The sequence below is a fragment of the Bombina bombina genome, chromosome 1 (assembly GCF_027579735.1).
Source record: "Bombina bombina isolate aBomBom1 chromosome 1, aBomBom1.pri, whole genome shotgun sequence".
In the NCBI taxonomy this organism is placed as follows: Eukaryota; Metazoa; Chordata; class Amphibia; order Anura; family Bombinatoridae; genus Bombina; species Bombina bombina.
In genome coordinates, this window is record NC_069499.1 from 254,070,271 (window position 1) to 254,093,926 (window position 23,656).

The 23,656-nt window shown below is 38.4% G+C and overlaps 1 protein-coding gene across 1 annotated transcript in view; it reads right to left on the bottom strand.

Annotated features, from left to right (window-relative positions):
- LOC128637086 (opsin-5-like) overlaps window positions 1-23,656 on the bottom strand; it is a 90,060-nt gene that overhangs the window by 12,662 nt on the left and 53,742 nt on the right. Inside the window, exon 5 of the mRNA XM_053689772.1 lies at window positions 3,926-4,149. Coding sequence (XP_053545747.1) covers window positions 3,926-4,149 — 224 coding nt within the window. The remainder of the gene's footprint in view (window positions 1-3,925; window positions 4,150-23,656) is intronic.

The window sequence follows — 23,656 nt, forward strand, 5'->3', positions numbered from 1 at the left end:
AAATAATGGAATCCAACTGAGAACCAAATAATTTGTTACCCTGGAAAGAAATGGAAAGTAAAGTTGATTTAGAAGCCATATCAGCATTCCAAGTTTTAAGCCATAAAGCTCTTCTAGCTAAAATAGCTAGAGACATAAACCTGACATCAACTCTGATAATATCAAAAATGGCATCACAGATAAAATTATTAGCATGCTGTAGAAGAATAATAATATCATGAGAATCATGATGTGTTACTTGTTGCGCTAAAGTTTCCAACCAGAAAGTTGAAGCTGCAGCAACATCAGCCAAAGATATAGCAGGTCTAAGAAGATTACCTGAACACAGATAAGCTTTTCTTAGAAAGGATTCAATTTTCCTATCTAAAGGATCCTTAAACGAAGTACCATCTGACGTAGGAATAGTAGTACGTTTAGCAAGGGTAGAAATAGCCCCATCAACTTTAGGGATTTTGTCCCAAAATTCTAATCTGTCAGACGGCACAGGATATAATCGCTTAAAACGTTTAGAAGGAGTAAATGAATTACCCAATTTATCCCATTCTTTGGAAATTACTGCAGAAATAGCATTAGGAACAGGAAAAACTTCTGGAATAACCACAGGAGCTTTAAATACCTTATCCAAACGTTTAGAATTAGTATCAAGAGGACCAGAATCCTCTATTTCTAAAGCAATTAGTACTTCTTTAAGTAAAGAACGAATAAATTCCATTTTAAATAAATATGAAGATTTATCAGCATCAACCTCTGAGACAGAATCCTCTGAACCAGAAGAGTCATCAGAATCAGAATGATGATGTTCATTTAAAAATTCATCTGTAGGGAGAGAAGTTTTAAAAGATTTTTTACGTTTACTAGAAGGAGAAATAACAGACATAGCCTTCTTTATGGATTCAGAAACAAAATCTCTTATATTATCAGGAACATTCTGCACCTTAGATGTTGAAGGAACTGCAACAGGCAATGGTACTTTACTAAAGGAAATATCTGCTTTAACAAGTTTGTCATGACAATCAATACAAACAACAGCTGGAGGAATAGCTACCAAAAGTTTACAGCAGATACACTTAGCTTTGGTAGATCCAGCACTAGACAGCGATTTTCCTGTAGTATCTTCTGACTCAGATGCAACGTGAGACATCTTGCAATATGTAAGAGAAAAAACAACATATATATATAAAGCAAAATTGATCAAATTCCTTAAATGACAGTTTCAGGAATGGGAAAAAATGCCAAAGAACAAGCTTCTAGCAACCAGAAGCAATGAAAAATGAGACTAAAATAATGTGGAGACAAAAGCGACGCCCATATTTTTCGCGCCAATAAGACGCCCACATTATTTGGCGCCTAAATGCTTTTTGGCGCCAAAATGACGCCACATCCGGAACGCAGACATTTTTGGCGCAAAATAACGTCAAAAAAAATGACGCAACTTCCGGCGACACGTATGACGCCGGAAACGGAAACGAATTTTTTGCGCCAAAAAGTCCGCGCCAAGAATGACGCAATAAAATGAAGCATTTTCAGCCCCCGCGAGCCTAACAGCCCACAGGGAAGAGTCAAATTTTTGAAGGTAAGAAAAAATGATTAAATCAAATGCATTATCCCAAATATGAAACTGACTGTCTGAAAATAAGGAAAGTTGAACATTCTGAGTCAAGGCAAATAAATGTTTGAATACATATATTTAGAACTTTATAAACAAAGTGCCCAACCATAGCTTAGAGTGTCACAGAAAATAAGATTTACTTACCCCAGGACACTCATCTACATGTTTGTAGAAAGCCAAACCAGTACTGAAACGAGAATCAGCAGAGGTAATGGTATATATAAGAGTATATCGTCGATCTGAAAAGGGAGGTAAGAGATGAATCTCTACGACCGATAACAGAGAACCTATGAAATAGACCCCGTAGAAGGAGATCACTGTATTCAAATAGGCAATACTCTCCTCACATCCCTCTGACATTCACTGCACGCTGAGAGGAAAACCGGGCTCCAACTTGCTGCGGAGCGCATATCAACGTAGAATCTAGCACAAACTTACTTCACCACCTCCATGGGAGGCAAAGTTTGTAAAACTGATTTGTGGGTGTGGTGAGGGGTGTATTTATAGGCATTTTGAGGTTTGGGAAACTTTGCCCCTCCTGGTAGGAATGTATATCCCATACGTCACTAGCTCATGGACTCTTGCTAATTACATGAAAGAAAGTACTTTTGAAAGGTTGACATATGTTGGGGGGGCTTTACCCCATTTTCCCCAACCAAGAGCACCACTTTAAATCTGGTGTGCACATTTTCCCTTCTGTCAGCTGTGCTCTATATGGTCTTGGAACCATAGGCTGTGGTGCTCAGTCTCATACCATTAGATCTGGTTAAATGCAGGATTTGGGCTTGTTTGTATGAATTTCAAAATTAAGTCAGCTGTAGTGTAAACTGATCAGTGTTAAGTTAACATGACTCATTTCAAACACTGAGCAATCTTAGCTTAAGAGTATAACATTTTATGCAGATGTAAAAATCTTACATAAAATGCCTCCTATCATCTGGAAAGTCCTTGCATAAAGGGGCAGTAAACTGGAATGTAATTAATATAAATAAATAAAAATAATCCTATCTGCCAAATGTACAAACTGAAGTGCCAAGTCTGTCTCACACTGTGCATAGTGGTTTAGTGCACACTCCAAAATCCTCCCAACATTTCCCATGCTCAATAGCACTCTGCCCTCTGGTGGCTGCCAAAATATAATTTTTATTTTTATTTTAATTATAGTTATGCTTGGCTCATGGGGCCCCCTGGCCCACTGGGCCCCTGACAGGAGTCAGCCCTTTCACCCCCTGATGGCGGCCCTGCTGCTAGCAGCCAATTGGCCATGAATCTGCAGGTGGCGGCATTGCACAAGCAGTTCACCAGCGATGCAGGGCGGGCATGATTCGCTATAATTGGCTTTCTGGCTAAGAAATATGCCTATCTGTATTACAAATATGTTTGCATGACTGTGAATGTTTAAATGGCTGTACTTTGTTTTAGGAGAGATATATAAGAAAGTATTGCTAAGTACCATCCCACAAATGTTTAAAGGGTTGTACTTTTTTTTTAGGAGATCTGTAAGAAAGTTTTACTTAGTACCATCCCACCTGCATGGCACTAAAAGATTTACTTGGTTTAGGTTTAAATGAGCCCACCCCTGTTCTCATTACAAATGTTCTATATAATGTAGGTTGCAGTGGCAACATTTGAATGGGTGCACATTGTAAATTATTTGTATGCATCACATATTGAAATGTATTAAAGTGAAAAATATCGCACTAAAACCCAATTTTTATATAAGTATCTAGATAGTGCACAAGTTTTATTTTTGTCTCATTTTTTTTCTACATTTAATATTTACCTTTAATACAATTCATATTATACCACCACTTAAAGGACCAGTAAATACAGTAGATTTGCATAATCAACAAATGCATGATAAAAAGACAATGCAATAGAACTTAATCTGAACTTCAAATGAGTACTAGATTTTTTTCAGACAAATTTCCACTCCCCCTGTATCATGTGACAGCCATTAGCCAATCACAAATAACACAATTATTTGTGAGTTCTTGCACTGTAGAAGTCAATGACTCAAAAAGTGTAACTATAAAAAGACTGTGCACATTTTTTTTAATAAAAGTAAATTGGAAAGTTGGTTAAAATGACCTGCTCTGTCTAAATCATGAAAATTTAATTTTGACTTGAGTGTCCCTTTAAGCTTCTAACGTAATTCTGGGCTATTCATTATTTTTTGTGGTCATTGTTTTGCTTTTTTTAATTACATGAGTTCTGAGAATGTTTGGGACATTAACAACCTAATTCTTACTCAAGTCAAGGTGTTCTGTAACAAAATACAATATATAAGCTGCAAATCATCAAGTGTCTAGTTACCCGAGTAATGTCTCTTTCCATAGCGAGCTGCCGCTGGCTGACTTCCCCTCCCTGTGAGTTTCTGTGGCTTTCTTGAACTGTTCTGATTATGGATACGTAGCAGAAGACCATGATGGACACTGGAATGAAGAATCCTGACAAGAAGACCCCAATAACATATAATTTGTAGCTAATGGAACTAGTTGCCTGAGCCCAGTCAATCTCACATGTGCCATACTTCCGTTCTGTAAGGAGATGCAAATGACAATTAGAAGAGTGACAATGCCCAAAATAATAAGTGTACATTTTATTATTTTCTGAGCAATCAGGTTAATGCTAATAGGACACATGTGAATGGCATATCTGCAATGAATGTGTTTAGTAATCCTGTAGTCAAATAGAAAGCAAATCTTAATACCAGTTTTGTAGAAGGTAGCTACAAAGTAAAATCCACTATTAGGATCTGTCCTGACATAAACAACATGGCAATGGACTAATTGTCACTAAGGCCCGATATTCAAAGCATAGACATTCAAAGAAAAAGGGAGTGTCTGAGCGATGCTGACGAGCAGCGATTTCTCTCCCATAGAAGTCAATGGGAGCATGATGTAATCACCCGCATCCCTGCCATCAATGTTTAAATGATGTGTCACGGAGATGCACTAAAATGTCAGTGGCTGACCACCAGAGGGCTAGGAAAACCTTGCCATCCTCCTGGAACTCAGCGCCAGACTGGAATTTAGCCCTGGTCCGCCGCTTCTTAAAAGGGGTGCCAATCCAGAAGAAGGGTGCAGGGGATCAAGTTGCACTTTTAGTATGTTGTTGGCTATTTGATGAGGCACCTAGGGATATTACTTGTTTGAGGGTGCTACCTTCTGGTAAGAATGGGGGACTGGAATGGAAGTGTCCCCTATTCCTCCCATATGGTAGCACCTTCTAATTATCCTTTTCTAAAAGGATAATTACAATGTATATTTAAAAACATTCTTGCTACTGGCTGATTAAAATCAGCCAGCAGGGATTGACTGATTTAAAATTTAAAATATAGCCCTATATATTAAAGTTCTGCACTTCTGGAATTTCATTGTGCAGCGTCAACTGCATGAAGATGTGGAGCGGAGGTGGCTGAAGAGGCCCCCTGGCGCCAGGAACCTAGACAAAAAGGGCCCTGACATGGATAATTTGCCGAGTGGAGGCGGTGGAAGAGGGGGCCAAACTCTGCTTCCACTGGTGCGAAGATGGCCCCCGGCTCCAGGAATCGGGACAAAGAGGGCCCAATGCCGGATCAAGAGTAGCCAGATTTTTTTTTAGGTAGATTTTGTTATTTTGGGGTGTGGGGAGTTACTTGTATTGTAGAGGGGAGGATTTGTAATTGTTTTTTTTTTTAAAGAGCTGAAATCACTTTAGGGCAATGCCCTACAAAGACCCCTTTAAGGGCTATTGTAATTTACTTTAGTGTTAGGGTTTAGGATTTTTTTGTTTTGGGTGGGTTTTTAATTTCATGGGGCATGTAGATTAGTGTTAGGTATAATGGTGGAATTTTTTTGGATACTGTAGTTTATTATCTTTTTGTAACCTAGATTTTTAATTTTTAATTTTGTAACTTAGTGGGTTTAGAGGGGGATAGTATAGAGGGGGGTTAGGTGTTAGGTAGAGTAGGGTTAGATTGCGTTTGAGGTTGTGGCAGTTTAGGTTGAATTTTTATTTTTTGAAACAGATTTTTATTTTTATTGTAACTTAGGGGGTTTAGTTTAGACTCGGGGGTTAGGTGCTAGGTTAGTTTGCGTTTGTGTTATGTAGCGGTATAGAGGTTAATAGTTTAGATAGATACCTGTGATGGGTATGTGGCAGTATAGGGGTTAATAGTTTATATAGATACTTGCGGTGGGTATGTTGCAGTATAGGGGCTAACAGGATAGATTCTTGTGGTGGGTATGTGGCGGTATAGGGGTTTATAGGATAGATACTTGTGGTGGGTATGTGGTGGTTTAGATATTTATTAGTGTAGTATTAGTTTGAGATTGGGGGGTACTTTGGTTTAGGGGTATTAGGATTAGTTGTTAGGCATTGCAGTTCTGTTGCAAAGGATCCTTTTACTATACATCCAGGGCCGGTGCTAGGATTTTTGGCCACACAGGTGAGGATACATTGTGCCACCCCCCCCCCACGATTACATACCATCCTATTGCTAGTTAAAGGGATATTGAATCCAAGTTTTTTAGAGCATGACATTTTAAGCAACTTTAAAAGTAACTCTTATTAATTTTTTTTCTTCTTTCTCTTGGTATCTGTATTTAAAAAGCTGGAATGTAAGCTAAGGAGCTGGCCCATTTTTGTTTCAGCACCTGGGTAGCGCTTGCTTATTGCATAGCAAATCAGACAGTGGTTGCGCTGCATAGCAAATCAGTCAATGGTTGCGCTGCATAGAAAATCAGACAGTGGTTGCGCTGCATAGCAAATCAGACAATGGTTGCGCTGTATAGCAAATCAGACAGTGGTTGCGCTGCATAGCAAATCAGACAGTGGTTGCGCTGCATAGCAAATCAGACAATAGTTGCGCTGCATAGCAAATCAGACAATGTTTGCACTGCATAGCAAATCAGACAGTGATTGCGCTGCATAGCAAATCAGACACTGGTTGTGCTGCATAGCAAATCAGACAGTGGTTGCACTGCATAGCAAATCAGACTGGTTGCGCTGCATAGCAAATCAGACAATGGTTGTGCTGCATAGCAAATCAGACAGTGGTTGCGCTGCATAGCAAATCAGACAGTGGTTGCGCTGCATAGCAAATCAGACAATGGCTGCGCTGCATAGCAAATCAGACATTGGTTGTGCTGCATAGCAAATCAGACAATGGTTGCGCTGTATAGCAAATGAGACAGTGGTTGCGCTGCATAGCAAATCAGACAGTGGTTGCGCTGCATAGCAGATCAGACAATGGTTGCGCTGCATAGCAAATCAGACAGTGGTTGCGCTGCATAGCAAATCAGACAGTGGTTGCGCTGCATAGCAAATCAGACAGTGGTTGTGCTGCATAGCCAATCCGACAGTGGTTGCGCTGCATAGCAAATCAGACAGTGGTTGCGCTGCATAGCAAATCAGACAGTGGCTACGCTGCATAGCAAATTAGACAATGGTTGCGCTGCATAGCAAATCGCTCCTTTTTTCTCACCGCTCACTTAAGACAACGCTGGTATTACGAGTTTTCTGCAAGCCGGCGTTAGCCTCAGAAAAGTGAGCGTTGAGCAAAATTTAGCTCCACATCTCAACTCAATACCAGCGTTGCTTACGGTAGCGGTGAGCTGGCTGAATGTGCTCGTGCGCGATTTCCCCATAGGAAACAATGGGGCTGAGCTGGCTGAAAAAAAACACCTGCAAAAAAGCAGCGTAAAGTTCCTAACGCAGCCCCATTGTTTCCTATGGGGAAAGAAAATTTACATTTACACCTAACACCCTAACATGAACCCGAGTCTAAACACCTCTAATTAACCCCTAATCTGCCGCCCCCGACATCGTCAACATCCTACATTATATTATTAACCCCTAATCTGCCGCTCCGGACACCGCCGCCACCTACATTATACATATGAACCCCTAATCTGATGCCCCCAACATCGCCGAACCCTACATTTTATTTATTAACCCCTAATCTGCCCCCCCCAACGTCGCTGCAACTATATTAAATTTATTCTAAAAAGGGAGAGGAGGAGAGAAGCGCAGGACACGATTCAAGTGTAGATATAACTTTAATAACACAAAACACACACAGTAATGTACTCACAAGAGTTCAAGCAATAAAAGGCACATCTGTTATATAGTGGCCCCTCGTAACCCTGCAGCTTGGATGGTATTTGCGTAGGACTCCACACTGTTAGTGCTTGGATCTTAGGATATCCCCACACTGCTCGTTATATCCAATGCGATAACGATTGCCGCGGGTATACCTGTCTCGATAGCTGCCTCAATGTGAAACCTCTACGTCAGGGACACACCTGCACACACCCTCTGCTCTGTACCAATAGGATTACCCCTAGTGCTGAGCTCACTGCACACGAGGACCTACGGTGGCTTCACTGGGTGAAAAATAAGAGCTACTAGAGCTGTGTTCTACGCGTTTCGTCCCGGACGTCGGGACTTTCTCAAGAACTATAGACATAGTCGGGACCTATTTATACCCAGGACAACAGGAAATCCTCCCATTTATATGTACCATTAATTGCAAAGAAAAAGAAAATTCTTGCAAAAAAAGACAAAGACTGCCTTTCTCTAGATAGATATATTAACAGAAACCCACTATTGTAAATTGTCAGTTTGTTGTAATAGAGTTATATCAGAAAACAACACTTGGTGTCATAAGGTAAATGCGTTCGCAAATACCCTGTAATAGTTACTTGATAGTTAAAATTGTCTCAAAAATTGCCACTCATACTGAAAAACTTTATTGGAGACAAATGTGAAGTCCAGCAGGACTCATACAAACACTCTTCTATCAGCCAGAGTAATATTAATTACAGCCTCCGCTATAGAAGAGGCTTATCATAGCCAGTTGATATGAGTGTTTGTTGCTCTGAAATGTGAACGTATATAGTTCACAAATATCTTCACTTACATGTGTTAGCCAACTGGCAAATCAGGGGTGCAAATTAGTCTAAGTGCTGGGTTTATTACACACTCATAACTTATGTGAGTGCGGTATACAAAACGGAAGATAAGTGGTACACCATTGATACATGTAGTACAATTTACTTTTGTATTATAATTTGAAGAACCTCTCTATATACCGTGATATTACTGCATTTTCTCACTTACTAAGCAATATTAATGACAACTTTTCAATCTAGTAAGTGATTCCTTGCAACTAAGATATACTTTGTATCTGTTTGTTTACTTTTGTGCTCATAAGTATCAAGTATACACTCCTTATTAAACAACATCTACTAGCAATTGTGGGGATTTTTTAAATCCACTTACAGTAATGGGTTACACTATAACAATCAGGTCATGCTAGTGTTAAATTTAGAAACACAGCATTATTATAGGACCTTAGATACACTGATATATATTTAACCCACTACTATTATAACGGCCACACTCCAGGTTTACCATAATTTTATACAGCACCGGTTAAGTATGAGATATTAAATACTTAACCAATAAATTTATGCCATTATTAAAAACTGGTATATAAATAGAAATCCTGGCTATTTTCATTATGATACACCATCTAATGATTCGCCACTTACTGTGTTAAATTGAATTCAATTTTAAATCAGTATTTGTTGCGTTTTTTTATAATATTCATTCATTTTTAATACATGTGCTCATTGTTTATTGTATGTATATATATTAGTGTACTTGTTTGTATGAATAACAATGTTATTTGTACGCATCATATAGTTTGGACAGATTTAGAGCCGGGACCGATGTTAATTTAAGTCACTTTTATTTATGTTTCTACTCGCCCAGTGCTCTTAACAATGGGAGGATTTCCGGTTGTCCTGGGTATAAATAGGTCCCGACTCTGTCTATGTCTATAGTTCTTGAGAAAGTAACGACGTCCGGGACGAAACGCGTAGAACACAGCTCTAGTAGCTCTTATTTTTCACCCAGTGAAGCCACCGTAGGTCCTCGTGTGCAGTGAGCTCAGCACTAGGGGGGTATTGGTACAGAGCAGAGGGTGTGTGCAGGTGTGTCCCTGACGTAGCGGTTTCACATTGAGGCAGCTATCGAGACCGGTATACCCGCGGCAATCGTTATCGCTTTGGATATAACGAGCAGTGTGGGGATATCATGTCCTGCGCTTCTCTCCTCCTCTCCCTTTTTAGACTATGTGTATTTGAGATTCGTTGAAATATCTTTTTAAGAGGAGCTGCGGAACATTCAGGACCCAACATTCTTGCTATCTGGTTGTGGAGGATATTACTGACCCAACTTTAACAAGTACCTGAGGATATAAACTACTGTATTAATGACTCTGGGTGTTTGTTCCACATCGTGATATAATTGAATTCACCATATATTATATGCAGGTTTTATATTAACTTATTCATATATTTATTAAATTTTAGATGTTTCACTAGTATATTTTATTTATTTTTATTCAGTATTTATATATATATTTATAGGGTGTTTTATGCGCTACTTTATTACTCTGGTTGAGTAATTTGGGTGTTTATATTGTGTATATTAAATTTATTAACTCCTAATCTTCCGCCGCCAATGTCGCCGTCACTATAATAAATTTATTAACCCCTAAACCTAAGTCTAACTCTAACCCTAACACCCCCTAACTTAAATATAATTTAAATACATCTAAATAAATTTACTATAATTAAATAAATTACTCCTATTTAAAACTAAATACTTACCTGTAAAATAAACACTAAGCTAGCTACAATATAACTAATAGTTACATTGTAGCCATCTTAGGGTTTATTTTTATTTTACAGGCAACTTTGTATTTATTTTAACTAGGTACATTATTTTTAAATAGTTATTAACTATTTAATAACTACCTAGTTAAAATAAGTACAAATTTACCTGTAAAATAAACCCTAACCTAAGTTACAATTACACTTAACTATAATTAAATTAATTACCTAAACTAACTACAATTAAATACAATTAAATAAACTAAAGTACAAAAAAACAAAACACAAAATTACAGAAAATAAAAAAGAAATTACAAAAAAATGCCCTACCCTATACTAAATTACAAATAGCCCTTAAAAGGGCTTTTTGCGGGGCATTGCCCCAAAGTAATCAGCTCTTTTTGAGCTCGCAATAGAATACAAGCTTAATTCTATTGGCTGACTGCATCAGCCAATATGATTTTTCCTACCTTAATTCCGATTGGATGATAGGATTCTATCAGCCAATCGGAATTGAAGGGACGCCATCTTGGATGACGTCACTTAAAGGAACCTTCATTCTTCAGTCGCCGTCGGATGGAAGAGGATGCTCCGCGTCGGATGTCTTCAAGATGGACCCGCTCTGCTCCGGATGGAAGAAGATAGAAGATGCCGTCTGGATGAAGACTTCTGCTGGTCTGGATGTCCTCTTCTGGCCGGATCGGATGAAGACTTCTGCCGGTCTGGAGGTCCACTTATGCTCGGCTGGGCAAAGACGTCTCAAGGTAGGATGATCTTCAAGGGGTTAGTGGGGTTAGTGTTAGGTTTTATTAAGGGGGATTGGGTGGGTTTTAGAGTAGGGTTGGGTGTGTGGGTGGTGGGTTTTAATGTTGGGGGGGTATTGTATTTTTTTTACAGGTAAAAGAGCTGATTACTTTGGGGCAATGCCCTGCAAAAAAACCCGTTTAAGGGCTATTTGTAATTTAGTATAGGGTAGGGTTTTTTATTTTGGGGGCTTTTGTATTTTATTAGGGGGATTAGATTAGGTGTAATTAGTTTAAAAATTTGTAATTTCTTTTTTATTTTCTGTAATTTAGTGTTTGTTTTTTTCGTAATTTAGTTTATTTAATTTAATTATAATTAATAGTAGTTAGTTTAGGGAATTAATTTAATTATAGTGTAGTGTTAGGTGTAATTGTAACTTAGGTTAGGGTTTATTTTACAGGTAAATTTGTACTTATTTTAACTAGGAAGTTATTAAATAGTTAATAACTATTTAATAACTATTGTACCTAGTTAAAATAAATACAAAGTTGCCTGTAAAATAAAAATAAATCCTAAGATAGCTACAATGTAACTATTAGTTCTATTGTAGCTAGCTTAGGGTTTATTTTACAGGTAAGTATTTAGTTTTAAATAGGAATAATTTAATTAATTGTAGTAATTTTATTTATATTTTTTTAAATTATATTTCAGTTAGGGGGGTGTTAGGGTTAGATTTAGATTTAGGGGTTAATATATTTAGAAACAGTAGCGGCGACGTTGGGGGCGGCAGATTAGGGGTTAATAAATGTAGGTAGGTGTTGGCGATGTTAGGGCTGGCAGATTTGGGGTTAATAAAATGTAACTAGTGTTTGCGAGGTGGGAGTGCGGCGGTTTAGGGGTTAATATATTTATTAAAGTGGCGGCAATGTCTGGTCGGCAGATTAGGGGTTAAACGTTTTAGTTAAGTGTTTGCGATGTGGGGGGGCCTCGGTTTAGGGGTTAATAGGTAGTTTATGGGTGTTAGTTTACTTTTTAGCACTTTAGTTAAGAGTTTTATGTTACGGCGTTATCCCATAAAACTCTTAACTACTGACTTTTAAATGCGGTAGGAGTCTGGACAGGAGAGGGTCTACTGCTCACTTTTTCCAGCAATCGTAATACCGGTGTTAGGCAAATCCCATTAAAAAGATAGGATATGCAATTGACGTAAGGGGATTTGCGGTATGCTAAAATCGCGGAAAAAAAGTGAGTGGTACACCTGTACCTGCCAGACTCGTAATACCAGCGGGCGTTAAAAAGCAGCGTTGGGACCCCTCAACGCTGCTTTTTAAGGCTAACGCAAGACTCGTAATCTAGGCATTTGTGTTTAGCTGTAATTTTCCTTTTACTCATTTACTGTACCCACACATACTATATACCGTTTTTCTCGCCATTAAATGGACTTTCTAAAGATATCATTATTTTCATCATATCTTATGATTTACTATAAAAGAAATTATAAAATATGATGAAAAAATGGAAAAAAACACACTTTTTCTATCTTTGACCCCCAAAATCTGTTACACATCTACAACCACCAAAAAACACCCAAGCTAAATAGTTTCTACATTTTTTCCTGAGTTTAGAAATACCCAATGTTTACATTTTCTTTGCTTTTTTTGCAAGTTATAGGGCAATAAATACAAGTAGCACTTTGTTATTTCCAAACCACTTTTTTTCAAAATTAGCGCTAGTTACATTGGGACACTGATATCTGTCAGGAATCCCTGAATATCCCTTGACATGTATATATTTTTTTAGAAGACATCCCAAAGTATTGATCAAGGCCCATTTTGGTATATTTCATCCACCATTTCACCGTCAAATGCGATCAAATTAAAAAAAATTGTTCACTTTTTCACAAATTTTTCACAAACTTTAGGTTTCTCACTAAAATTATTTAAAAACAACTTGTGCAATTATGGCATAAATGGTTTTAAATGCTTCTCTGGGATCCCCTTTGTTCAGAAATAGCAGACATATATGGCTTTGGCGTTGCTTTTTGGTAATTAGAAGGCCGCTAAATGCCACTGCGCATCACACTTGTATTATGCCCAGCAGTGAAGGGGTTAATTAGGGAACATGTAGGGAGCTTCTAGGGTTAATTTTAGCTTTAGTATAGTGTAGTAGACAACCCCAAGTATTGATCTAGGCCCATCTTGGTATATGTCATGCCACCATTTCACCACCAAATGCGATCAAATTAAAAAAAACATAAAATTTTTCACAATCTTAGGTTTCTCACTGAAATTATTTACAAACAATGTGTGCAAATATGGCATAAATGGTTGTAAATGCTTCTCTGGGATCCCCTTTATTCAGAAATAGCAGACATATATGGCTTTGGCTTTGCTTTTTGGTAATTAGAAGGCCGCTAAATGCCACTGTGCACCACACGTGTATTATGCCCAGCAGTGCAGGGGTTAATTATGGAGCGTGTAGGGTTAATTTTAACTTTAGTGTAGTGTAGTAGACAACCCAAAGTATTGATCTAGGCCCATTTTGGTATATTTCATGCCACCATTTCACCGCCAAATGCGATCAAATAAACAAAAATCGAAGATTTTTCACAATCTTAGGTTTCTCACCGAAATTATTTACAAACAGCTTGTGCAATCATGGCACAAATGGTTGTAAATGCTTCTCTGGTATCCCCTTTGTTCAGAAATAGCAGACATATATGGCTTTGGCGTTGCTTTTTGATAATTAGAAGGCTGCTAAATGCTGCTGTGCATCACACGTGTATTATGCCCAGCAGTGCAGGGGTTAATTAGGTAGCTTGTAGGGAGCTTGCAGGGTTAATTTTAGCTTTAGTGTAGAGATCAGCCTCCCACCTGACACATCACACTCCCTGATCTCTCCCAAACAGCTCTCTTCCCTCCCCCACACCAAAATTGTCCTCGCCATCTTAAGTACTGGCAGAAAGTCTGCCAGTACTAAAATAAAACGTATCGTTTTTTTAAGCATATTTACATATGCTGCTGTGTAGGGTCCCCCCTTAGCCTCCCTGATCCCCCCCCAAACAGCTCTCTAACCCTCCCCCTCTACCTCCCCCTCTATCCCCCCAAAGACCATCCTCCCAGATCCCTTAGCTATTTTATTAACCCATTCCCTCCCCCTTTCTCCAACTTACAATTATACATTTTTTCTGTAGTGCAGCGGTTCCCACCTGCTCCCTCCCCATGCACGCACCCACGCAAGTGGTTCTCTCTGCACCGGAGGGGTAAATAATGTTATTGCAGGATGCCTCGATATAGAGGCATCACTGCAATAACCGGAAATCAGCTGGAAGCGATCAGGATCGCTTCCACTGCTTTCCAAGACCGACGACGTACGCCGTACGTCCTCGGTCGTTAAGGGTATTTTTTTTAGGACGTACAGCGTATGTCGTCGGTCATTAAGTGGTTACACAAAGAGTAGCAAAAAAGGTATATTTTATAATAACAGTGAATTGGAACCTTTTAAAATATTTTAAATTGGTAATTCATACATAATTATGGAACTTACATTTTGACTTCCATGCCCCTTTAACAAAGGAAACTACTTAATCAATGTAGCTTCAAGTATTGTTCACTGGCACATACCACCACAGTAGTAACTTTAGATGTTGAAAAGCTAAAAGCTAATACTTATTCTATTAAACAGCCTTTAGTGTATTCCAATGTAGATTTTATTACAAGGACAGAGACTCATATTTTGCTAAACTTTTCCTTTTATTGCTCAAATTGCACTTTTAGTGTATAAAACAGTTTAACAGAAAAACAGTAAAAACAGAAAAATTTAAACATAACCAACGACAGATAATAATAAAGTTCTCAGATAGTACATGTCCAATCAGCTAACACCAAAGTCCATAAACTGTGAGAAAACCGTTAATCTTCCTCTTTTCTTTTTGTTACTCTATGAGATAAGTATATATTTTATTTGATGTGCAAATAAATATATTATCTTTTATAGTGCAAATAGATTTCTTATTTTGTCTTTTTACACATATTAAATCTTTTTATTTTGTAGTGATTTTAGTTATAGCCGCTTTGTTTTAATACGTTTTCATTCTGGTTTCTTAATTTGTTGTTTGCAAATTTCTTACTGTCTGCTTTATTCTATGGCCTCTAGTTATCAAGGTCGGTCGGACCTGATCCGACAGTGCGGATCAGGTCCGACAGACCTCGCTGAATACGGCGGGCAATACGCTCGCCGTATTCAGCATTGCACCAGCAGCTCACAAGAGCTGCTGATGCAACGCCGCCCCCTGCAGACTCGCCAGCAGGGGGGTGTCAATCAACCCGATCGTACTCGATCTGGCGATGTCTGTCTGCCTGCTCAGAGCAGGCGGACAGGTTAAAGAGCAGCGGTCTTTGTGTTCGCTGCTTCATAACTGCTGTTTCTGGCGAGCCTGCAGGGCATCAAGCTCCATTCGGAGCTTGATAAATATGCCCCTATGTCTTCTGTGAGACGGTTAGTTCGACTCCGGACGCCATTTTACCTTCCGTTCTGGTTAAGACTCCTCCCTTCTCTTTGACGTCGCGGGACTCATTTTCCTATCTCTTTCCCGCCCTCATTACCGTCACTCCTTCACACCAATTTGCATCTCAAAACACTGCAATACAATTTTGTTACAAACTTGTTCCTTAGATAACGTTTCACATAACTGTTATTTTTGCAATCGTTTCTATATTATCCATTTTGTTATATGAAATTGTTCAAATAGTTTTAATACTCAATCTATTTAGTCTGATTATATATTTTAGGATTATTAGTTTTAAACACTTTATTTAAATCATTATTCCTGTAGAATGTGAGCTCTCCGGAGCAGGGCCCTCTTCCTTCTCTACTAGATTTGTTTAGTTTTGTTATATTTTGTATTTTATCACAAATCTTTGTCATTGTATACCCCTATCATTGCACCCAGCGCTACGGAATTTGGCGTCGCTATACAAATAAATGATAATAATAATAATATTAATAATTATTGTAATATGTCTCAGGATAATTTATCTCAAATACCTGAGAAGTCTTTTCACACTTTTCTACAGGCAATGAAAAAGTTTACTGAACAGATGTCACAAATACAATCTGCTTTAACATCTGTTCAAGAAGCTCAAATTCCTCTGCAAACTAACCCTTTGCCAAAAAATGCTACTTGCAAATCTAAACATTTAAACAAACGATTCAGAAATTACCAAACAAAAATAAATCTGATTCACGTCTTCTTGCTGCAGACAAAATATCTTATGAGAGGACAGAGCTCAATAACTCAGACTCAGATTCTGCACAAATTGTATTTAAAAAGAACATTTTAAAGCGCAGAGTACACGCAGACACAATTTCTGCAGAAGAGTCTTCTGACTCAGATGTTGATGAAAATACTGAAAATAATGATTGTGATGATGAGATGATTTGTTTATTTAATAATTCTCTGATGATATACCAAAAAATAAACAGCTAGATTACGAGTTATGTGTGCTATAGGGAAATTAACGAATGCAATAAAAGTTGCGTTATTTAATCCTCTATAGCACAGCCATTACAAATTTTCAAACAGCCGGCTTGTGTGTGTGATATGGTGCTTTTAAGCTCCATCCCGCACACAATTCAAGCGCTGTTTTGACGTGCTCGTGCACGCTTTCCCCATAGAAATCAATGGGGAGAGCGGGTCAGAAAAAAGTCTAACACCTGCAATCACGGAATGAAAAGCTCTTTAACGCAGCCCCATTGATGTCTATGGGGAAAAAAATACTGTTTAAACCTAACACCCTAACATAAACTCCACGTCTAAAGACCCCTAATCTGCCCCCCACCAACATCGCCCCCACCTACCTGCAGTTATTAACCCTTAATCTGCCGCTTCCGATATCACCGCCACCTAAATAAAGTTATTAACCCCTAATCTGCCACTCCCGATATCGCTGCCACTATATTAAAGTTATTAACCCCTATTTTGATGCCACTATATTAACGTTATTAACCCCTATTCCGCTGCTCCCTGACATCGCCGCCACCAAATAAAATTATTAACCCCTAAACCTCTGGCCTCCCACATCACTAAATAAACCTATTAACCCCTAAACTGCCAGCCCCTCACATCGCAACAACCTAAATTAAACTATATTAACCCCTAACCCTAACCCTAACGTAACCCTAAACCTAACCCTAACACCCCCTAACTTTAACATAATTAAAATAGAGCTAAACTAAAGTTACAATTATTAACTAAATAATACCTATTTAAAACTAAATACTTACCTGTGAAATAAAACCTAAGCTAGATACAATATAACTAATAGCTAGCTTAGGTTTTATTTTTATTTCACAGGTAAGTTTGTATTTATTTTACAAAAAATAACAAACAAACGGCTAGATTACGAGTTTCTGTCGGTAAGGCTTGCGGTGCTAACGAGCCTTTTTTTCTCACCACTCACTTAAGACAACGCTGGTATTACAGGTTTTTTTCAACCCGGCGTTAGCCTCTAAAAAGTGAGCGGAGAGCAAAATTTAGCTCCACACCTCACCTCAATACCAGAGCTGCTTACGGTAGCGGTAAGCTGGCTAAACGTGCGCATGCACGATTTCCCCATAGGAAACAATGGGACTGAGCCGGCTGAAAAAAACCTAACACCTGCAAAAAAGCAGCGTTCAGCTCCTAACACAGCCCCATTGTTTCCTATGGGAAAATACATTTTACGTCTACACCTAACACCCTAACATGAACCCCGAGTCTAAACACCCCTAATCTTACACTTATTAACCCCTAATCTGCTGCCCCCGACATCGTCGCCACCTGCATTATATTATTAACCCCTAATCTGCCGCTCCGGACACCGCCGCCACCTACATTATACTAATGAACCCCTAATCTGCTGCCCCTAACATCGCCGCCACCTACATTATATTTATTAACCCCTAATCTGCTGCCCCCAACGTCGCCGCAACCTAACTACAATGATTAACCCCTAATCTGCCGCCCCCAACGTCGCCGCCACTATAATAAATATATTAACCCCTAAACCCTAAGTCTAACCCTAACCCTAACACACCCCTAACTTAAATCTAATTTAAAATAATCTTAATAAAATTACTACAATTAAATAAATTAATCCTATTTAAAACTAAATACTTACCTATAAAATAAACCCTAATATAGCTACAATATAACTAATAGTTACATTGTAGCTATCTCAGGATTTTACAGGCAACTTTGTATTTATTTTAACTAGGTACAATAGTTATTAAATAGTTATTAAAAATGTAATAACTACCTAGATAAAATAAATACAAATTTACCTGTAAAATAAACCCTAACCTAAGTTACAATTACACCTAATGCTACACTCTAATTAAATCAATTCCCTAAACTAACTACAATTAATTACAATTAAATTAAATAAACTAAAGTACGAAAAACAACAAACACTAAATTACAGAAAATAAAAAAATAATTACAATTTTTTTAAACTAATTACACCTACTCTTATCCCCCTAATAAAATAAAAAATACCCCCAAAATAATAAAATTCCCTACCCTATACTAAATTACAAATAGCCCTTAAAAGGGCCTTTTGTGGGGCATTGCCCCAAAGTAATCAGCTCTTTAACCTGTAAAAAAAAAAAAACAATACCCCCCCAACATTAAAACCCACCACCCACACACCCAACCCTACTCTAAAACCCACCCAATCCCCCCTTAATAAAACCTAACACTAACCCCTTGAAGATCACCCTACCTTGAGACATCTTCACCCAGCCGGGCACAAGTGGTCCTCCAGAGGGGCCGAAGTCTTCATCCGATCTGGGCAGAAGAGGACATCCAGACGGCCAGAAGTCTTCATCCATGCGGCATCTTCTATCTTCATCCATCCGGAGCGGAGTGGGTCCATCTTGAAGCCAGCCGACGCGGAGCATCCATCCAGACCGACGACTACCCGACGAATGATGGTTCCTTTAAATGATGTCATCCAAGATGGCGTCCCTTGAATTCTGATTGGCTGATAGGATTCTATCAGCCAATCGGAATTAAGGTAGGAAAAATCCTATTGACTGATGCAATCAGCCAATAGAATTGAGCTTGCATTCTATTGGCTGATTGCATCAGCCATTCAGCCAATAGGATTTTTTTTGGCATCAGCCAATAGGATTTTTCCTACCTTAATTCCGATTGGCTGATAGAATCCTATCAGCCAATCGGAATTCAAGGGACGCCATCTTGGATGACGTCATTTAAAGGAACCGTCATTCGTCGGGTAGTCGTCGGTCTGGATGGATGGATGCTCCGCGTCGGCTGGCTTCAAGATGGACCTGCTCCGCTCCGGATGGATGAAGATAGAAGATGCCGCCTGGATGAAGACTTCTCGCCATCTGGAGGTCCTATTCTGCCCGGATCGGATGAAGACTTCTGCCCCTCTGGAGGACCACTTGTGCCCGGCTGGGTGAAGACGTCTCAAAGTAGGGTGATCTTCAAGGGGTTAGTGTTAGGTTTTATTAAGGGGGTATTGGGTGGGTTTTAGAGTAGGGTTGGGTGTGTGGGTGGTGGGTTTTAATGTTGGGGGGTATTGTATTTTTTTTTACAGGTAAAAGAGCTGATTACTTTGGGGCAATGCCCCTCAAAAAGCCCTTTTAAGGGCTATTTGTAATTTAGTATAGGGTAGGGATTTTTTTTATTTTGGGGGGCTTTTTTATTTTATTAGGGGGATTAGATTAGGGGTAATTAGTTTAAAAATTTGTAATTATTTTTTTATTTTCTGTAATTTAGGTTTTTTTTTTTCGTACTTTAGTTTATTTAATTTAATTGTAATTAATTGTAGTTAGTTTAGGTAATTAATTTAATTATAGTGTAGTGTTAGGTGTAATTGTAACTTAGGTTAGGGTTTATTTTACAGGTAAATTTGTCTTTATTTTAACTAGGTAGTTATTAAATAGTTAATAACTATTTAATAACTATTGTACCTAGTTAAAATAAATACAAAGTTGCCTGTAAAATAAAATAAACCCTAAGCTAGCTACAATGTAACTATTAGTTATATTGTAGCTAGCTTAGGGTTTATTTTATAGGTAAGTATTTAGTTTTAAATAGGAATAATTTAGGTAATAATAGTAATTTTATTTCGTTTTATTTAAATTATATTTAAGTTAGGGGTGTTAGTGCTAGGGTTAGACTTAGGTTTAGGGGTTAATAAATTTAGTATAGTGGCGGCGGTGGCGTTGGGGGCGGCAGATTAGGGGTTAATAAATGTAGGTAGGTGTCGGCGATGTTAGGGACGGCAGATTAGGGATTAATAATATTTAACTAGTGTCTGCGAGGCGGGAGTGCGGCGGTTTAGGGGTTAATTCATTTATTTAAGTGGCGGCGATGTCCGGTTGGCAGATTAGGGGTTAAAAACTTTATTTAAGTGTTTGCGATGTGGGGTGGGGGCCTCGGTTTAGGGGTTAATAGGTAGTTTATGGGTGTTAGTGTACATTTTAGCACTTTAGTTAAGAGTTTTATGTTACGGCGTTAGCCCATAAAACTCTTAACTACTGACTTTTAAATGCGTTAGGAGTCTTAACAGGAGAGGGTGTACCGCTCACTTTCTCCAAGACTCGTAATACTGGCGTTAGGCAAATCCCATTAAAAAGATAGGATACGCAATTGACGTAAGGGGATTTGCGGTATGTTAAAATCGCAGAAAAAAAGTGAGCGGTACACCTGTACCTGTCAGACTCGTAATACCAGCGGGTGTTAAAAAGCAGCGTTGGGACCTCTCAACACTGCTTTTTAAGGCTAACGCAAGACTCGTAATCTAGGCGAAAATTATCCAAAACAATAAAAATGATTCCTATTCTAATACCCTGTTTAAAAGGGCCTTTTGGAGGGCAAGTTAACAGCTCTTTTGCTACAAAACAAAACAAACACCCCCTAACAGTATACAACCCCCCAAACCCACAAAATAAAAATAAAGTAAAACCTAATCTAACCATTGCCCTGAAAAGGGCATTTGTATGGTGATTGCCCTTAAAAGGGCATTTAGCTTTTTTGCTGCCCAAGCCCTAATCTAAAAATAAAAACCCACCCAAAACAAAAAAAATACATTACACAAAATAACAAATTATCAAAAATAATAAAAATTATTTCTATTCTAATACCCATTTAAAAAAAAAACACTGCAAAATAAAAAACCTAATCTAGAATAAGCTACCAATATCCCTTAAAAGGGACTTTTGTAGGGCATTGCCCTAAATTAAACAGCTCTTTTACCTGAAAAAAATTACAAACCTCCACCCCACCAAGCCCACAAAATAAAAAACACTATCTAAAAAATCTAATCTACCCATTGCCCTGAAAAGTACATTTGTATGGGCATTGCCCTTAAAAGGGCATTTAGCTCTTTTGATGCCCAAACCCTAATCTAAAAAAAAAAAAAACACCCAAAACAAAAAAATACATTACACAAAATAACAAACAAATTATCAAAAATAATAAAAATTATTTCTATTCTAATACCCATTTAAAAAAAACACTGCAAAATAAAAAACCTAATTTATAATAACTACCAATAGCCCTTAAAAGGGACTTTTGTAGGGCATTGCCCTAAGTTAAACAGCTCTTTTACCTGAAAAAAAATAACAAAGACCCACTAACATTACAAACCCCCACCCCACCAAGCCCACAAAATAAAAAACACTATCTAAAAAACCTAATCTACCCATTGCCCTGAAAAGTACATTTGTATGGGCATTGCCCTTAAAAGGGCATTTAGCTCTTTTGCTGCCCAAACCCTAATCTAAAAAAAAACAACCTAACACTAACAACCGACGATCCACTTACAGTTTTTGAAGTCCCACTTGAACGATCTTCATCCAGGTGGCGAGAAGCCTTTATCCAGACAGCCTCTTCTATCTTCATCCAGGCGGCAAAGTCCTCATCCAGGCAGCAAAGTCCTCATCCAAGCGGCAAGAAGTCTTCATCCAGGCAGCCTCTTCTATCTTCATCCAGGCGGCATCTTCTATCTTGATACCGGCGGTGCGGGTCCATCATGAAGACATCCGGCGTGGAGCATCCTCTTCATACGATCGCCGCCGTACACTGAATCTTCAATGCAAGGTACGTGATTCAAGATGGCATCCCTTGCATTCCTATTGGCTGAAAAATTTGAATCAGCCAATATGAATTAGAGCTGCTAAAATCCTATTGGCTATTCAAATCAGCCAATAGGATTTAAGCAGTTCTCATTCTATTGGTGAATCGTCGGGGGTTAGTGTTAGGTTTTTTAAGGTTTTTTTGGGTGGGTTTATTTTTAGATTAGGGTTTGGGCAGCAAAAGGGCTAAATGCCCTTTTAAGGGCAATGCCCATACAAATGCCCTTTTCAGGGTAATGGGTAGATTAGGTTTTTTTAGAATTAGGTTTTTTATTTTGGGGGGTTGGTTGGGTGGTGGGTTTTACTGTTGAGGGGTCTTTTTTCTGGGAAAAGAGCTGATATCTTTGGGGCAATGCCTCACAAAAGGCCCTTTTAAGGGCTATTGGTAGTTTATTGTAGGCTATGTTTTTTATTTTGGGTGGGCTTTTTTATTTTGATAGGGCTATTAGATTAGGTGTAATTCTTTTTTATTTTGGATAATTTCGTTTGTTATTTTTCATAATTTAGTGTTTGTTATTTTTCGTAATTTAGTCTTTTTTATTTTTTTTTATTAGATACTTTGTAATTTTTAGAGTAGTGTTAGGATTTTTTTAATGTGTAGTTTAGTTTTATTTAATTGGTAGTTAGTTTAATTATATTAGTTTAATTGTTAGTTTAAACTTAGTTCTTTTAATTTGACAGGTAAATTTTAATTTAATTTAAATTAGGGAAAGTCTAATTTTAATCTAAAGTTAGGGGGGTTTAGGGGTTACGTTAGGGTTAGGGTAAGGTCTAGGGTTAGGTTTAGGGGTTACTAGTTTAATTTAGTTTATTGTGATCTGGGGGGCTTTCGGTTTAGGGGTTAATAGTGTCATGAGATGCTGGACATATGCAGGACACAGCAATAATGGTACAACTCTATTTTATTGCAGAGCATAGCAATACACATCTAGTCAGGTTGATTGTACTAAACTAACTACGACACAGACACCGGACCTAAGCCCCGCCCACAAACTAGTGACATCACATCCTGCTCTCATCACATCTTCCCCTTTTTCAAAGGCGAAGCATACATTTGCATATAATAAATAACAAGGTACACCAACGGGGTATACAACAACATTTTTGTTTTTGAACATTATAAAAACAAATAGGTTAGAAAACATTACCAAATAAATTACATCCTGACTTGGACATCGGGGTAGACTACCCTAGTCCACAGTGACCATGGGATTATTCTGCCCATACTTCCGGTCACTGTTCTAGCTAAAGTCAGTCCCTGTATCGGGCCGGAAGTTTCACCACTCTTCCGCTTGATGTAACTTTGCATGAACTGTCCTCTGATACAGAAGATGGTGAACAAGACTCCGCTGGAGGCAAAGATATATCCCCATTGTGGTCTTGCTGAGGGGAAGGCACCTCTCTTAGAACAGGGGATCCCACCGGCGGTGGTACTGAGGCATCCAGTTCCAGACTCTCAGGTACAGACTGAAGATGTCTTCGG